Raw genomic sequence first — 17,088 nt, forward strand, 5'->3', positions numbered from 1 at the left:
AATGACTTTTTTTACTTTTGATTTTTTTTTTAAAAAAAATATATTATTAGATTTGTATTCACTCCTTATAGTGGTTAAGGTACCAGGCTAGAAACTGGGAGACCGTGAGTTCTAGTTCGCTCTTAGGCATGAGAGCCACCTGGTTGTCTTTGAGCCAATCCTTCTCTCTCAGCCTTACCCATTAAAGATGGCTTTAAAATTACTGGTTCTTTTGGTTTATATAGAAATGAAACATTTTGACGGACATGGTTCAGGAACAGAGCCTTCTCTGCCATCACCCCTGCCCTTGGGAATACTCTCACCCCCCCCAGGAGCAAGGCATCCCCTCCCCAGCATGGCATTTCAAAAGAATTTGAAGACTGGGCTCTGCCGACTCGCTTGGGTCTCCCAGAGGAACACACAACTTTGGTGTTCTTCAAAGACACCGACTGAGAATCTCCACAGACACACAACTTTGGTGTTGAACAGTGCCTAGAAGGCCCTTCCTCTGCCTTTCTAACTTTAATTATTTTACTCATGTTTAAACTGCCTCCTTTTGGAATATAACATACATGGTTTTTAATGTTTTAATTGTACACCACTCACAGTGGCTCTGCGAGTGGGATGGGTGACCTTCAAATCGGATATAGAAAATAAAAATAAAATATATAAATAAATTAGTGGATCTGAATATTCTATAGGCAAAGAACACCTGCCCTTGAATTATCTGCAAGTAACCTGGAGATCTGTATGATCTTACCTGCCGAAACAGGTTTTTTGCTTTTTTTTACAAGTGGACATAATAAGAAAATGAGGTCACAGTATTCACATTACCCACTTGAGAATAAGTAGACTGAAGCGCACCATGGATCTCTAATTCCAAGTATAAAAGTAGAATTACCTGCCAGCCAAGATCCCTGAAACTGACATAGAGTTCATGTTTCTTGCAAGCTTGCCTTTGGTCACTGCTGCTGTTTTCTGAGTTGGAGAGCATTGGGCAGAAAAAGAAGGGAAAGCAACGTGAGACCAACTGTCTCACAGCAACCAGTCTGGCAATTATAATAAGGCACAGGCTAGCTGAGGTGATGTAGTTACATTCATTAATGACTTTTTTAAAAAATATTTTTTTTCTAAAATAATGACAATATCTATAAACAGTGCAATAAAATTCCATGCTACCCTATAAGGGTATGTGTATCTCTCAGCCTAACCCACCTCCCAGGATTATTATTATAGGGAAAACAGAAGGAGGAAGGAGTATTAGGTATGTTCACCATCTTGAGTTATTTACAAAAATAATAAAGGAGGGATATATAAAGAATGTAGACTCTTTACACCGCAGCATAAGTGCAAATCCTAAATCCAATAACATCTTTCTTCCTTCCTTCCCTCCCAAAGCACAAAATGGTGGCCAATCATGAAGCAGCCATGCACTAAAAACCAAAATTGGTACAGTTCCTCTCCGGAAGTAAGACTGGGTACATATTCTATACATTTTTCCCATAATACAGAGATTGTCTATATTATGACTGCAACTACTGTGTGACAATAAAAATTCAGTCCGTTGGTGTCCTTCCAAGTGTCCTGCCTGAGGAGCCCAACAGTATGTACTGCTTAGCATGGATTGTTACTCCATCTAGGAGAGTAGCTTTCAGATGAAATGTTGGGAGTAAGATACTTTTTTCTTTTCTAGTAAAACACTCAAAGCAACATCTCTATTTTGTCCTGAACTCAGATTTAGAATGATCAAAATGGCCATTCTGAGCTAAGAATGGTCTACAGACTCCAATTGTGCACTGCAATCCATGAAGTTTGATAACCAGTTGGTTGCAGAGAAGCATTCTTGAAGACTTCTCAACCACTAAGTATCTTGACAGCAGAGAAAGCAAGGCTCAGAAAAACAATTTAGGAAGGAGAGAAAATCACCAGAAAGAGTTTCATTTTCTTAGCTTAATCCCCAATGTTAATTTTATAGAAATCACACACCTAATGTTTGCGTACCTCCGAGATTCGACACTCGAAAAGATTCTTGATTTTTAGGTGCCTTCGAACGGTTTTGATTCCGCTGTTTACCTCCTGTAGAACGGATACTTCGAAGGTGTATTTCGGTAGCTTTGAAAAAGGCCACTGTAAATGGCTGCTTGTTTTGTGGGCCATGCCTTCCAATAAGACCAGCAAACTTCGGATTGATGCTTTGTCCTAAGTGGAAAGAGAAAGAAGAGGAAAGAGACAAATTAGTTTTACAAATGAATATTTCCCAGTTATGCCAGCAATAATAGAAGCCTCCAATATGTAGGAAGATAGTCCATGCATGATGGCACAGTGGTTAGAATACAATACTACAAGCTAACTCTACACACAGCCAGGATGGGGCTCATCCTTCCATCCTTCCAAGGCTGGTAAAATAAGGACCCAGATTGTTCGGGGGCAATATGCTGACATTGTAAACCACTGAGAGTCTGCTGTAAAGCACTATGCAGGGTTATGTAAGTCTAAGTGTTATTTCTATTAAACATGTAAATTAATGCAAGACGTTTCATACAAGAAATGGCTCAATTTTTTTTTTTAAAAAAAACCCATTTTCTATTTTGAAATTTGCCATTCCTGAAGCAATTACCTCTATTGAAAGCCATGTTATTCCAGATCAACTTCAATATTATTTTCTCCTATTCTTTGGTTTCTTTAAAAAAACAAGTGGGGGAAGGGACGTTTCTTGAGTTCAACTATTTATAATTTAATGTGCTCCTGTTAAAAAAAAGAGCCATAAAACTAAGCCCAACAGAACACTAAATTTTCTTTGAAAGTTATTAGCTTAAAATAAAAATGTCCTAAAATAAAAGCTGGTGTGTTTCCAGAAAACATCCATTTGAGAGATAGAAAGAAACAGCTTTTTCTTATTAAAAGACATCCCAATAAATTTTTTAGTCTTATGTAAACAAATATGATATTGTGGACTACTGCAACAGTCTTTACATGGGGCTACTTTGAAATTCACTTTAACGTTGCAGTTGACTCAGAATAAAGTGGCCCATTTGCTGGTTAGAGCATCTACATTACAAATATGGTTCTGGGTACAATTCACACTGCAGGCTTCATCCTATGAAGCCCTTTGGAGCTTAGCTCTAAGTATTATTGGGATCTATCCAATATGAGTATCCCAGAAGATGTTGCTAATGGTGGTCCATTTTGGGGAAGTAAGGTTGAGGTCTGGAGATATGTGATGGCCCCTGTCTAGTAGCCTTCCAGAGATTGGTGAAACTGGAGTGTATTGAGGGACTTGGGATTTATTGAAAATCAAACAGGCCTCTTAAGTCTATCTTAGTAGTCAGGCAAGCTGATGTGGGTCAGGATACACGAATGCTCTAAATGCTTTAAGATCTAGCCCCCAAGTTAGTAGTGCTAGGGATCCTATTAGTTGTTTGTGAAAACTTCCAAAATCCCACCATCATTTAACTGACCAGGATGGAAAACGAGAGAACACACTGATTTTTCAGAGGAAATTTATTCATACCATTTCCAAATAATACCAGCATCCAATGGATTTCTGAAGCACGCAGTGGTCATCAGAAATATGGTCATTTTTTAGCTCCCTAGCATACCCATGTAGTCAATAATGCATATATAAATAATATTTTTTCAATTCAGCTGCATAGTAATGCTGGACCAAATCATTCATTCTTAAATATTGGAGGTATCGATTTGTTTTCTTTCTTAAACAGTATTTTATAGATAAATTAAGAAATAGATTTTATGTAATTTAATGAATCTTTTTAAGTCAGTGGTCCCCAACCTTTGCAGCTTGGCGGCGCAGCTGTGGGAGAGGGGAACTGGGCCGCACGAGTGGTGGGCTGGCGCACATGCGTGCATGCCAGCTTGTCACTTGTGCAGCTGCATGCACAAGTGCGCACTGGCCTGCCTCTCAGGCAGCCCGGTTCCAAATAGGCCACGGCCCAGTAGTGAGCCATGGGTTGGGGATCCCTGTTTAAGTTAAAAAAAAAAAAAGCTCACATTCCTATCTATACTAACTCCCTGTCTTGGGTTCTAATCTCATTATAGTGAAAGTTCCTTCCCTGTCACTCTGATGGGTTCTCATGGAGACTTTAGAGAAGAATATAGTTGTATTAATTCTAAAGCAATACCCTTCATTCAGATGAAATGATGCAAATATGTTTTAGACACTATGGTTCTAAGTCTACATTCACCGAACATTTCCTTAGCTCTGGAGGCCAATAAATTGAAAGGGATTTACTGCCAAGCATGTATGTCTAGAGTCAAGCTGCAGAAGAGTTTTCTTCAACTTGCCACTATAATGAGACAAACAGGATATGAACGAGTATGTAAGAAATCAAGTTAACTTTACAAAGTAAGCTGTTGCTCCAATATAATGTCAGGAAGGAAAGCATTCACAGACTTAGAAGATAACAGAATGCCCGAGGCTAATGAATTACTTTAGCCTTTTTTACATTGCTTCACTTTAGCCAAACTTTCCAAGAGTAAAAAAAAAGCCCTCTAAAATTCCCTCCTTCTTTTCTCTTTCTTTCTTTCTTTCTTTCTTTCTTTCTTTCTTTCTTTCTTTCTTTCTTTCTTTCTTTCTTTCTTTCTTTCTTTCTTCCTTCCTTCCTTCCTTCCTTCCTTTTCTTTCCTTCCTTCCTTCTTTTCTTTCTTTCCTTCCTTCCTTCCTTCCTTCCTTCCTTTCTTTCTCTTTTTTCTTTCTTTCTGCTACCTTTGTTGGATTTAACTATCAAAGAATAGAAATTGTCATCTATATATTACTAAAAATTTCATGTCTATAACCTAACCTGGGTGAAACAGTGCATCATAGGGCAATAATTTTTGAACCAATTTACCTCAATTGGGCTAACTTAAGAATGTGTCCAAAATCCAGGACACATGACTCCCATGGAATTGAAATTTGGAAAAATTATGGTAGCTTCAGTGCTGGGGTATTGCCATCCAGAGGTTCAACAGACCAGTCCCATCCTAGCTTTCTGGAGGCTGTGTAGATCAATCCCACCAATGGCTGCCAGAAGTCATTCTTACTCTCACTGATTTTTCTGCCCTTGGTCATTCTGTTTCTCTGTTTAAGTAAGGAAATATCTCTGATATTTAGGTCACGGGTTGTCTACTTAAGGGTCCTCAATCTTGGCAACTTTAAGACTTGTGGACTTCAACTCCCAGAATTCTGGGAGTTGGCTGAAAAATTCTGGGACTTGAAGTCCACAAGTCTTAAAGTTGCCAAGGTTGAGGATTCCTGGTCTACTTACTATTGAATGTGAACTTATGTTTCAGTTAGAACTTCAAAATCCCTTCAAAACCATCCCACCTAGACTCAAATTTCCATGGGGTAGATGAAATGGCCAATGCCCACATATACTTTTCTTACATTAACAAATTTAGCTTGTTCTTCTTAGTCTTCATTCAGTAAGGAGGAAGATGTCTGATTCTGGTAGTTTCTTTGTATTGCCAGAGGCAAAAACAAAACAAGAAAGTACTTGATCTAAAGGTAAAATGACTTCCAGGTGCACATAATAAACTGTGCCAATGGAAGCCAGTGGAAAGTCTAAACTAGGGCTTGAAAAGCTTTTTGGGAGAGGTGAAGGAGAATAACCTGAAGCTAAATCTAATCAAGGACCTTGTCTTCCTTTTTATGAATCCTAATCCAGATATTGGTTGGACAGAGGATACCTTTGAATAAAGGACCACCTTCCCTACCAAGGGGACACATGAAAGTGACACCATCTCTAAATACAACTGGTCATTATCCCAAGCACAAACTGTAAAAGATTTGCCAAAATGTTATTTTATGATACTCACCATCTATACTCTCCACTGATAGCTGCAGGCCAAGATTGTGCTGCGGGTTTACCACCCAATGATTACTAGTTGCTGTAATATCAAATACCAGCCAACCTTCTTCTTCAGCCCAAATTATACGCGTATCAAGTAAGAACAAATCTGAATCCCTAGACACAAAATAAAAGGAAAATGGGAGAGAAGATCTTTCAAAATTGCTAGAATTTTGTGTGTGTGGAGAGCTGACAGTCCAAGTTTGAGACCTAAGCACCATGCAACGAGTGAGCTCCCGTTCCTTGCTCCAGCTCCTGCCCACCTAGCAGTTTGAAAGCATGCAAATGCAGGTAGATTAATAGGTACCACTTTGGTGGGATGGTAACAGCTTCCTCTGCACCTTTGGTATATAGCTATGCTGGCCACATGACCACGGAAATAGTCTCCCTCGGTTAAGACACGGAGATGAGCACTGTGTCCAAGAGTTGAACACGACAGGGAAACCTGTACATGCACACACACATACATACATACATACCCATATTTTAAACAACAAACATGTTTAGATCACAATATGTGGTGCAGTGTAAAGAATTTTGCTTAAAATACAATTTTCAATGAACTGGAACCATAATGCAGGAAATGTAATTAACAATTTGTCTAAATGTAACACTAAGAACAATTTATTGATTCTAGTTAGTATGAGTCCCTCCCCTCCAATATTTTCAGTTGGAAAGCACCACCCAAAAATAAAAACAAAAACTCTACCAATCTAGGGCAGTGGCAATTCTTTTTCAATTCAACGTTTCCTAGAAAATCGTTTCATTTCCTGCAAGGACTTGAAAAATAGAGAGTGAATTATAGGCAGGCATCCAACGTGCAAAGCAATCCACAACCTGTTGGCTGGAACATTCTTTGCAATTCCCAGAAGACCTGCTGACAGTGCCTCTAAAATCTGGCAAATTTCCACCAAGTATTTGCAGCATACTTTTCTGCTCTTTTTAGATTGGAACAAGGATAAATATTATCAATTAAGCCTTAACTATGATTGTATTTTTAAAAAATCCAAGTCCCAAAGAAAAGAAATGGAACATCTCAGCCTCGTCCACTATAGTCCTTAGTACCCCAAACTAAAAGTAAATAACAAATAATTTCTAGAATTCCATGTAGAAGCTGCTAAAGCTATTATTTCACCATAAACTCCGGTGACCATCTTCTATAACAGAAGAATCTTCCAGGTAGTTTTGAGATGCAGTTCTTCTTAAGGCAGTTATATATGACGAAAGTTTCACTAAAACTTCGTACAGGTAATCCTTGACTTACAACCATTCGAAGTTACAACTGCATGAAAAAGTGACTTATGACCAGTTCTCACACTTATGACCACTGCTTCCTACCCACAGTCACATGATCAATTTTTTGTCAACTGGCATGTCTCTATGCCAATTGCAGCAACCCGGGGTTGTGTGATCACCCCTTGCAACCTTCCCAGATGACTTCCAGCAAGCAAAGTCAGTGGGGGAAGCTAGATTTGTTTAACTATCACACAAGTCACTTAACAGCAGTGATTTGCTTACAACTGTGGCAAAAAGCTTGTAAAATTGGCCATGATTCATTAACAACAGCCTTGCTAGCAATGGAAATTTTGGTCCCGACTGTGGTCCTAAGGTGAGGTCTACTCGTAGAATGCATCACGCAAGGTACATGGACAATGCTTTAGTCTACCCTACCATTTTGGCACAACTGAGGAAGCTGGAGCCCAATTAGATGTTCCAGCAGCAAACTCGTGTTATCCATGGGAAAACAGAAAAAGTTCTCTTCTCTTCTATGGAGACATTCTCTACTGCCTGAAGAAGGAGTCTGAGGGAGATCAGCCTCAATGTCATCCAACTTTCCTTTCTTGGAATCCAGGGAATATTGACTAAGATTCTCAAGCCATTATGAGTAGAATTTTCTTTGTTTTTGCCTGTGTTTCATATGGATGGATGGATGGATGGATGGATGGATGGATGGATGGATGGATGGATGGATGGATGGATGGAGGGATGGATGGAGGGATGGATGGAGGGATGGAGGGATGGATGGACTGACAGATATTAGATCTCTCATGTTATTCTTTGTTCATTGGAGCCATTGGCCAATAGTGTGGAGAAACCCACAAATCCTAAAATAAATATTGGATTATACTTCAACTGTTTTGAATGAGGATATCATCCCATCAATTCTCTCTCACTGTATGAATGGTATCATATAGCATGTCATATTATGTCATAACATGTCATATCATATCATATTTCTATCTCCTTCTTCATGCTCATTTTTGGACTGGGGTGACCCACATGCTATTCTAAATAGTGCCTTAATTCCCACCCCATTCCTGATACAATCAATTTATAGTTAATATAGGCCACTTGGAAGTTGCAACTGTTTGTGCAAGCTTGATAATTGGATACACCAACATGCCAGCTTCATTTACAAGCCTGTTTTGCTTACTTGCATGTGTCATCTTGCCAAGCATACTGTGAACACTTTTGCATAGATATTTGCGTAACTAATTACTTTGTGTGGGTTCCAACTGAAGCAAAGATAAGCCCATCTGTGTGGTTATGAAAATTTTAGGGTGCTCTATAAATTCTTGAACTACTACTTCTACTATCAGTAGAATGATAGTACAGGGTTTTATAGATAAAAGAAGCACCAAGCCACAAAGCATACTCATAAAAAAAAGGCAGAGGTTATGGAATTTAACATTCAACAAAGGACTAGAGCAACTTCAAGAGTAAGCACAAAGATCAAGCAAGAGAATCATGAGAAGGTCTGAGACAGAAGCAATATCTAGGTTATTTCTTTCTAATCTGGGCAGTTATGTACGCAGGTTCCAGCAACTTTTGGACCATCTACAACAAATCTGGTCTCACATCTGGGACTGTCTGGGACGCAACATGACGGTAAGCACTTTCTCTTGCAAGTTTTCAACAACAGGAATATATTAAGTGAATTCAGCTGCGATCAACAGTTTACCCATTTGAAATTAAGTCTGGTTGAAGTGTTACTAAATTCAATTGAGTTTTCCTAAACCGGCTGCTAAGCTCTCTCGTTTCAGCCTTTTAAATGAAAACTAATGAGGCAATTATCATCAAGGTTTTATGGGTGGCACACCAAAACTGAACCATCTGGTACAACAGAGGTATTTATATTTTTTGTGCCGGTAAGTTCTGAAAGACACTTTATGGGCATTTTCAGAAATTACCAGGCATTGTAGATGGGATTTTATCAGAAAGCAAACAAATGAGAATATTCCCAATCACCTGCTTTAGTTTTCTTGCAGGCTCCTTGCCACTTCTGCTGACCCTGTCCTATATGTTTCCACAGCATAGTATATGAAGGGTCAGGAAGCACTCTTGAGATTACAGTCTTTAAAAATAGGGCTAGAGACTTGGGCTTGGCTTTACAGCATGGTATTTTTACATGTGATTTTTAATTAAAAGTAATTGAGCTAAGCATGGAATCTGCCAGACACCAAGCACAGACCCTCTGACATATTGGAAGATCAAAATAATGCAGGAATAAAGTTTTTATCTCATCAATTCCATTATAGTTTCATGCTGGCCCATCAGAAACCCATCTAAATATTTAGGTTTCTAAGCAGTGGTGGGATTCAAATATGTGAACAATGTATTTCATGTATTCCATGCAATCCATACGCTGCCTTCACATAACATACTTAACCAGAGACAGCACTGACCCTCAACCAACCCATCCAAGCCCCCTCCCCAGTGATGGGATTCAGCTATATGAACTGGTTCTCTGTGTGGATGCCGCTTCCAGAAGTCCATTCTGGGCCTGGGCAACAAAAAATTAGCTACCGGTTCTGCCGAAGTGGTGCGAACCAGCTGAATCCCACCACTGTTTCTAAGTGTAATAGAAAGTCCACAGGACTCTTTAGGAATTGGCAGAATATTGGGAAATGTATGGAAGAGATACACAATAATGCCCTACTGAGTATTGTTTTTTAAAAAATGCACAATAAATTATGAAAATATAGAATCAGAAGGTGGAACCCTATGTCTACCATAATGAGGTTATTTAGACCTGAATTAAGGACCTATTCTGAAAACATCTTCCTGCTTTAACAAATAAACCCAAGAAGATCAGGCATTTTCAACACCAATTCGTCTTCCAACAGCTTCTTAGATTTTAACAGGCAAAGAAGAAAAGGAAATAATTGTAGTGTCTTCCTTATTCCATACTGATGATACCACAATGCATCACTCAGTTTGGCAGGAAAGAAGCGACTTGACAAGAAAGCTAAAAGAAAGATACTGCTAGAGTAGTTTCACTTGCTGTTCTAGCTGCTAAAGCACACCTGACCTTAATCTTGGGGGAATGATTATTTCAACTTAATTTGACTTCTGGACAGGCTGTAATAATATAAATACAAGTAATGATAGTCTGATGGCCTCTTTAAAACAAATAAAGGCCAATTACAGCTGTGTTGCAAGGCAATATATTAAATATATATATATAAGAGCTATTCTGGATCAGACTAACAATCAGACAAGCTTTCCATATCCTGTGAAGCCTCCAGATACCAAGGCGTTAATTCCCAGACTTTTCAACTAGTCTAATCATTGTTGATTGCTGCAGGTTGGATGATTACTCTAAATATTTTATAACATCTAATTTGGACTGAAAATGACAATTTGATTTTTTTTAAAACCCTCTGTCTGGTGGGCTGTAACTCTAAAAGCAGCTAAAAAGTTTTCTGAATGGAATCAGGCCCTCTGCTTCAAAACCCCAGGAGAATGGAATCAATAAATTTAACAGGGAAAGTATAAATAGAAGCATCAGGATGGGGTTTTTTTTAAATTACTTTCAGTGCCGTTTGGACATTCTACCTTTAGTCGTCTTTTTGACTCCCTGCATTGTTGTGAGTATGGTACTCTGTGTAGAGCAGGGGTGTCAAACTCGCAATGTCACGTGATGTGTCGTGAAATATTGTGACTTTTCCCCCCCATTGCTGGAGCTGGGGTGAGCATGGTTTCAGCATGACACATCAGCCTGCAGTTTGACACCCCTGATGTAGAGGTTACTAGCACCATGCACTAGTTGGGCCTGAGTAAAAGAGATTTACTGTATTTTAGAACTGAGAAATAGGTCTCCTGTTCTACTTAATTCAGGTTCCAGCTGACTGAGGGGGCTACCACAGCTGGGGGGGAAATTGTGGTGCATCATGCCGGTGCCACCGCTCGTGGCCAGAAGCCACATGGTGCATTGAGCCGGTGCCACCACTTGTGGCAAGAGGCAACGTGGCGTGTCATACTGGTGCCGCCTCTTGCGGTTGGAGAACATGTAGCACATTGCATTGTGGCATGCACAGCAGCACCAGTGCCACGCACCACACATCCTCTTGTCTCTGGCCTCCTGCTGCGAACAGCAGCACCAAAACGCCACGCGGCCTCCTGCAAGCAGCGGCACGTGATGCGCCACATGACGTATGGCTGCAAGCGGACACAAAAGGAGTCAGGCAGCTGTGCGACAGGTGTTGGGGTCTGGGAGGCCTGTCTGCTGCAGTCCTAAGGTAAGCAGGTAAGGCCTCCCCCGAAATTAAGACCTGGTGCCTCTTTTGGAGGCATAAAAAAAAAAGACCAGGACTTATTTTCAGGGAAACACAATATCTATCTGTCTATCCATCTTTAGAACTGCCCATCTCCCTCACAACTCTGGACGATTAGGGCAGAGACACCAAGCTGATCTTTTGTTATGTTTTATGACATTTATCCTGCTATAATAGCCAGCCACCAGAGGGTTTTTTTTTAAGGAGCTGGGAAAATGTTCCAACTCCCCAGTTGAAAGATCTTTCTCTAGCTATTGAAGCACGAGATCATGTCATGTATTGTGATGTAATGTAATGTAATCAATTTGATCAGCAAATCTGATAAAGGTGGAAACACTTAACAATTTTAAAAGTACTTTCCCTAATACAACTTTTACCTTCAGAGGACTTTTTCTGCATCTGACAGTTACTTCTTCTATATTTTCAAAAGAACCCTACTGTACTGTAGAAATGTTATGTACACTGTATAATGCATACCCGGATAATCTGGAGAACAAGGACTAACTCTTTAATTGTAATCTTGATTTAATAAAAAGCATATCTTAAGATCATAAAATCATAATCTTGTAGGGCTTGTGGACAAATCTGAAATGATGAAAGAAACATTCTTATAAATGGCTGCAACAGTCTCATTACTTTATAGTAATTTTATTGTTTGTGTGGGGCTCAGAAAATTCCTGGAAATGAATTGTGCTTCAGGCTGGCAATCTGCTTTACGGTGTGCTATCATTTCACTCTCCTTTTAAATTAAAATCATATTTTAGAAAAATCAAATAGCATATGGAGCATTGGGAGCCCCAAGGTCTGTGAGCACCATGAGGAGGGAAAGCCTGGTTATGGTACATCAGCCAGTTACTTTTCAAGAAAATGTGGCAATTATTTCTGATCAGGGTATCCCCTACTAAAACTGTCATTAGCTGCTAGAGTCTTTCTGAAGATTTATGATTTTAAGAATATTTTACAATGCAAATGGAACAAAAGTGCCCTGTAGATCTTAAAATAAATACACATACTACCCAGGAACCCCATGTCTGCCCTTCAAAGTAGACCAGGCTAAGAAGAAATATTAAATTTTTATTTTCTTATAGTAACAGAATCTTGAAAGTCTGGCAGCCTTGTCCTTCCCTCCCTCTTATATAAAGACTGTCAAGATGGGGCAATCTTGATTTTCTTTCTCATGCTTCCTTGTTTTCCTCAGCTAAGCTTATATTTTATTAACTGTTGCTGCAAATCTTCTCCAAGGTCATCTATGTGCTTCTCTACACTCCGAGATTTAAGAGTAACAGTAACAGTAACAGTAATTAGTAAAAACCCCAATTCTACCCAATCTCATCTGGCTTCTTCATAAATTACCTGTGGGTGTAAGATAACAAGAAAGGCCTCTTCATGAATTCTGCTGCCAGACAGAGCAGTTGGTGTCCAACTAATTGACCTAGGTCCTAGGACACTCTCCCATATTCCTCGGGTGGCCCTTTGAAAATTGGGACATCAAACTCTCCCCTTCCTTTTGACAGCCAACTTAGAAACAGACAAAGCTTTGTGACTTCTCTGCCATTTTGTTAGACCTCATTGCTACTCAGCCAGGCTCTAAAAAAGAGGAGGGGGGGTCAACTTATTTTCCAAAGCACCAGAGGGCAGGACAAGGAAACAATGGAGAAACTTCCTAACAGTGAGGACAATTAATCAATGGAACAGCTTTGCCTTCAGAAGCTGTGGGTGCTTCATCACTGGAGGTTTTTAAGAGACTGGACGGTCACTTGTCTGAAATGGTATATAGGGTGTTCTGCTTGAGTAGGGCATTGGACTAGAAGACCTCCAAGGTCCCTTCCAGCTCTATTCTGATTGACTGAACATTGAAATTCACTCGGGAGCTTTCAAATCAAGGAGCACTAACAGGAAGCATGGATGACAAAGCACTACACTCAGCCTTAAATGTTGAGAGCTGATGTGGAATTTCCATGGTTTCACTTGACTTGATTTGCTTGGTTCAATCATCTTCTATTACTCACAAATCTATTTCATGAAAGTTTACTTTGGGGGGGAATGGCGCAAACAGACACTTCTTGAAAATTACTGCTTGGGTTAACCTTATGTGGGAAAAAGCTACCCCCTCCCTGTCTTTTCCTTTCAGTTCCCTTGCTGAAATGAAGGCATGGCATTGCTCAGTGCAGGCTGTGAGTCAGCTGGGAAGCTGTACACTGCATCTGTTTTCTTGCATTACTTAGAATCCTGTGTACGCAGCAGGCCTGGAGGGAAACCCCCTCAGGAAGAGAGATCAAAGGAATCATCTTTCCCACACTTATTTGGAACTTTTCTCTCTGGTATCTTATAATATACTGAGCAGCAATATTGGATTAGCAGTCTTGGAAGAAGAGCATCCAATTTATGGAAGTCATTCCAAACTAGATAATTTGTTTGCCTCATCTCCTATTTTTAACACAAATATTAGACTTGGTTTATTATTTATTCAGGAGACATAAAACAAAGTAAAATTACAAAGGCACGCCAATTAATAAATTGAATATCTTTCTATCTATCTATCTATCTATCTATCTATCTATCTATCTATCTATCTATCTATCTATCTATCTATCTATCTATCTATCTATATCCATCCATCCATCCATCCATCCATCCATCTATCTACTATGGTGACACAGTAGATAGAATGCAGTATTACAGACTAATTCTGCCAACTGCCAGCAGTTCGATTCTCACCTGGTCAAAGTTGACTCAGCCTTTCATCCTTCCAACGTCAGTAAAATGAGGATCTAGATTGTTGGGGATGATATGCTGACACTGTAAACAGCTTAGAGAGGGCTGTAAAGCACTATGAAGCAGTATATAAGACTAAGTGCTATTGCTATCTATTTACTGATTTACAGAAGAAAACATATGTCTTGCTTAGGAGTAAACAGTAGCAAAGCTTGAAAAGCATACTCTACTGGGCAGCAAAAGAGATGGTAATAGCTAGGCAAAAGAATGCTCTGTGGTGTTACCTAGTTTGGTAATGAAACATCTGAAAGAAAACCACCAATGAGGACAAATATACATGTCCCAGGATAACATTGCATGATCTAATCTGAGTCAGTTACAGGGACCAGAATTTAGTCTTCTGTGCTTTCAGATTTGTGCTGGAGCCGGATGAGGATGGGCTCCAGCACAAGTCCAAAAGCTTGGAAGATTAAGCCTCTGGTCCCAGTGACCAACCCAGATTGGAGCCTGCAAAACCACCAAGCTCAGAGAGCACCAAGGACTTCAAAGGAATGCTCTCTTGAGAAACAGATCGGCATGTGAATAAAGGCTTACTCATCAGTGGGAACACTACAAAAGCTTCTCTTCTGATCTTCAGTTGAGCATCTTAGTTGGTGATACACTGATGTTGACCTTTGGCCTAGCTTTAGAGTCTACTTATGGCTGGACCCCTCGTTTGAACTCCTGAATGAACTTTAGATTGCTTACTGGTTCTGATATAAGTAACTGATCTGAAAACTTGACCTGGTTACAGAACAGACACAACAAATAGCTAAAGTTTCCATCCATATTTTACATGCCACCAATCACATCATTATTAAAAAGTCTTACAGGCATTGCAACACTTCAACTAACAAAATCATAGAATCAGAGGGGACTTCAGCCAGTCCAGAGAAAAGAAGGACTAGGAGTGACATGATAGCAGTATTCCAGTATTGAGGGGCTGCCACAAAGAGGAGGGGGTTAACTTATTTTCCAAAGCACCAGAAGGCAAGACATGAAATAATGGGTGGAAACTAATCAAGGAGAGAAGCAACCTGGAATTAAGGAGAAACTTCCTAACAGTGAGGACAATTAACCAGTGGAACAGATTTCTACAATGGAATCTGGGTGCTTTATCACTAGAGGTTTTTAAGAAAAGACTGGACAGCCACCTATATGAAATGATATAGGGTGCTCCTGCTAGAGCAGGGGGTTGGACTAGAAGACCTCCAAATCCCTTCCAGCTCAATCCCTTCCAGCTCAATTATCCTCAGTGAGGGTACACTTGACAGATCCTCTGCTTAAGCAGTGACAGGGAGTCTACTATCTATCTGGATAACTATTCCACTATCCAGTAGCTATTGCTCCGTTGCTGTTTTCTAACTTTCAATTGGAATTTGCTTTCCTATTATTTAAATCTGTCTTTGGAGTTCCAGTGTGAAGTCTGCCATATTAAGCCATTCTCAAGTGACCATTCTGAAGGACTGAAAATAAAGCCATTCTGAAAGTTTAGCACAGTGAGAGTCCTGTTTCACCAGCCATGGAGGAACTCAGTGCAGTTGAAGCAACAGAGTCACCAAGCAATCTTTTACTCCTCGTGGAACTGTCCTAATTTTACTACCTGTTTCATAAGCAAGTTCTACATTAATTAAACCAACTGCTCTTCAAAGGCTTACACCTGAATTCTTGATTATTACTTCAAAGCTAAATACATTAAGTGCACAAGTATAGTTGCATTTTAAGGGGGATAATTAAGCTGAACAGAAACAGCCTCTGGAGGTCAAGTGCTAAAAACAGAGTTTCCATATCATCTCAACAAAGGAAGTTTCAGAAGATCACTTCACACACTGAGCCCTGAGTCTTTAGATGAGGATACTAAATAACAAGCAAGGATCACACGCACACACACACCATGTTATAGGCACTATTGAATTATATTTCATTCTTAACAGTCTCTTAGGTTTCCGGGGTCTTTTAGCCACTCACCTTCCTGGGTGTTCTTGGAGGACCTGGTAGACACTGATTTGGAATGTTTCATTATCAAAACGTTCTCTAATGTAGTCCTTGTAAATTCGAAACTCAGCTGCAGTTACTGCTTCACCCTCGGGGATCCTAGAGAGGTCAAATCGGAACTCACGATGGTGACTGCGCTGATGATAGAACTCCTTGTCATGTTCCACTGCAAAAAGAAAAAGCAAATGATTGGCTCAAATAATTCTTTAGTGGCCCGTAAAATATCCAATGGCAGAATTAACATCTATGCATTAGATCAGGAGTCTGCAACCTTGACAACTTTAAGATTTGTGGACTTCGGTTCTCAGAATTCCTCAGCCAGCTATGCTGGCTGAGGAATTCTGGGAGTTGAAGTCCACAAGTCTTAAAAGTTGTCAAGGTTGCAGACCCCTGCATTAGATGTTATGCATACTCTCTTCTCTGGTAGAGAAGAGAATGTATCCAAGGGATAGGAGGATATTACTACTCACAACGTATTTTAAATCTTTGCAGAAACTTTGCAGAGTTGAGTGTCTGCTGTGTTATTCAAACTAGATGGACGTGCCAGATGCTGGGAAGGATCTGTGCACTCTTCCTCCCTGAGAAACCAAGCCAATCCAGTCTGAGTTTCACATTCACAAACCCAGACTATCTAAAAAATATACAGTATATAATATGAAGTACAATATTAGAGGATGATAAAACAGATATACATTACTGATCATTTCTGGATCTCCTATAGACTTTAGAGCATTGTTAGTCCCATATAGTGAACTGGCAGAAGTGGGTTTATTGGTCCATCTTAGAAAGTTGTTAGTATCCGCTCTCATTGCAGTTTCTGGAAGGGCATATAGGGCAGGGGTCCCCAACCCCTGGTCCGTGGACTGGTACCAGTCCGTGGCATGCCAGAAACTGGTCCGCACAAACAAGCAAAGCCCCATCCACAAGATGCAGGCAGTACATGAAACCAGGCCCCC

The 17,088-nt window shown here is 39.9% G+C and overlaps 1 protein-coding gene across 1 annotated transcript in view; it reads right to left on the reverse strand.

The window, feature by feature from the left end:
- Positions 1-17,088, reverse strand: part of BMP7 (bone morphogenetic protein 7) — an 85,952-nt gene that overhangs the window by 3,349 nt on the left and 65,515 nt on the right. Inside the window, exons 2-5 of the mRNA XM_015823851.1 lie at positions 16,106-16,298; positions 5,794-5,942; positions 1,981-2,178; positions 881-957 (exon numbers count right to left, since the gene is read on the reverse strand). Coding sequence (XP_015679337.1) covers positions 881-957; positions 1,981-2,178; positions 5,794-5,942; positions 16,106-16,298 — 617 coding nt within the window. The remainder of the gene's footprint in view (positions 1-880; positions 958-1,980; positions 2,179-5,793; positions 5,943-16,105; positions 16,299-17,088) is intronic.

This window comes from Protobothrops mucrosquamatus, unplaced genomic scaffold (genome assembly GCF_001527695.2).
Source record: "Protobothrops mucrosquamatus isolate PMUCROS unplaced genomic scaffold, P.Mucros_1.0 scaffold2015, whole genome shotgun sequence".
In the NCBI taxonomy this organism is placed as follows: Eukaryota; Metazoa; Chordata; class Lepidosauria; order Squamata; family Viperidae; genus Protobothrops; species Protobothrops mucrosquamatus.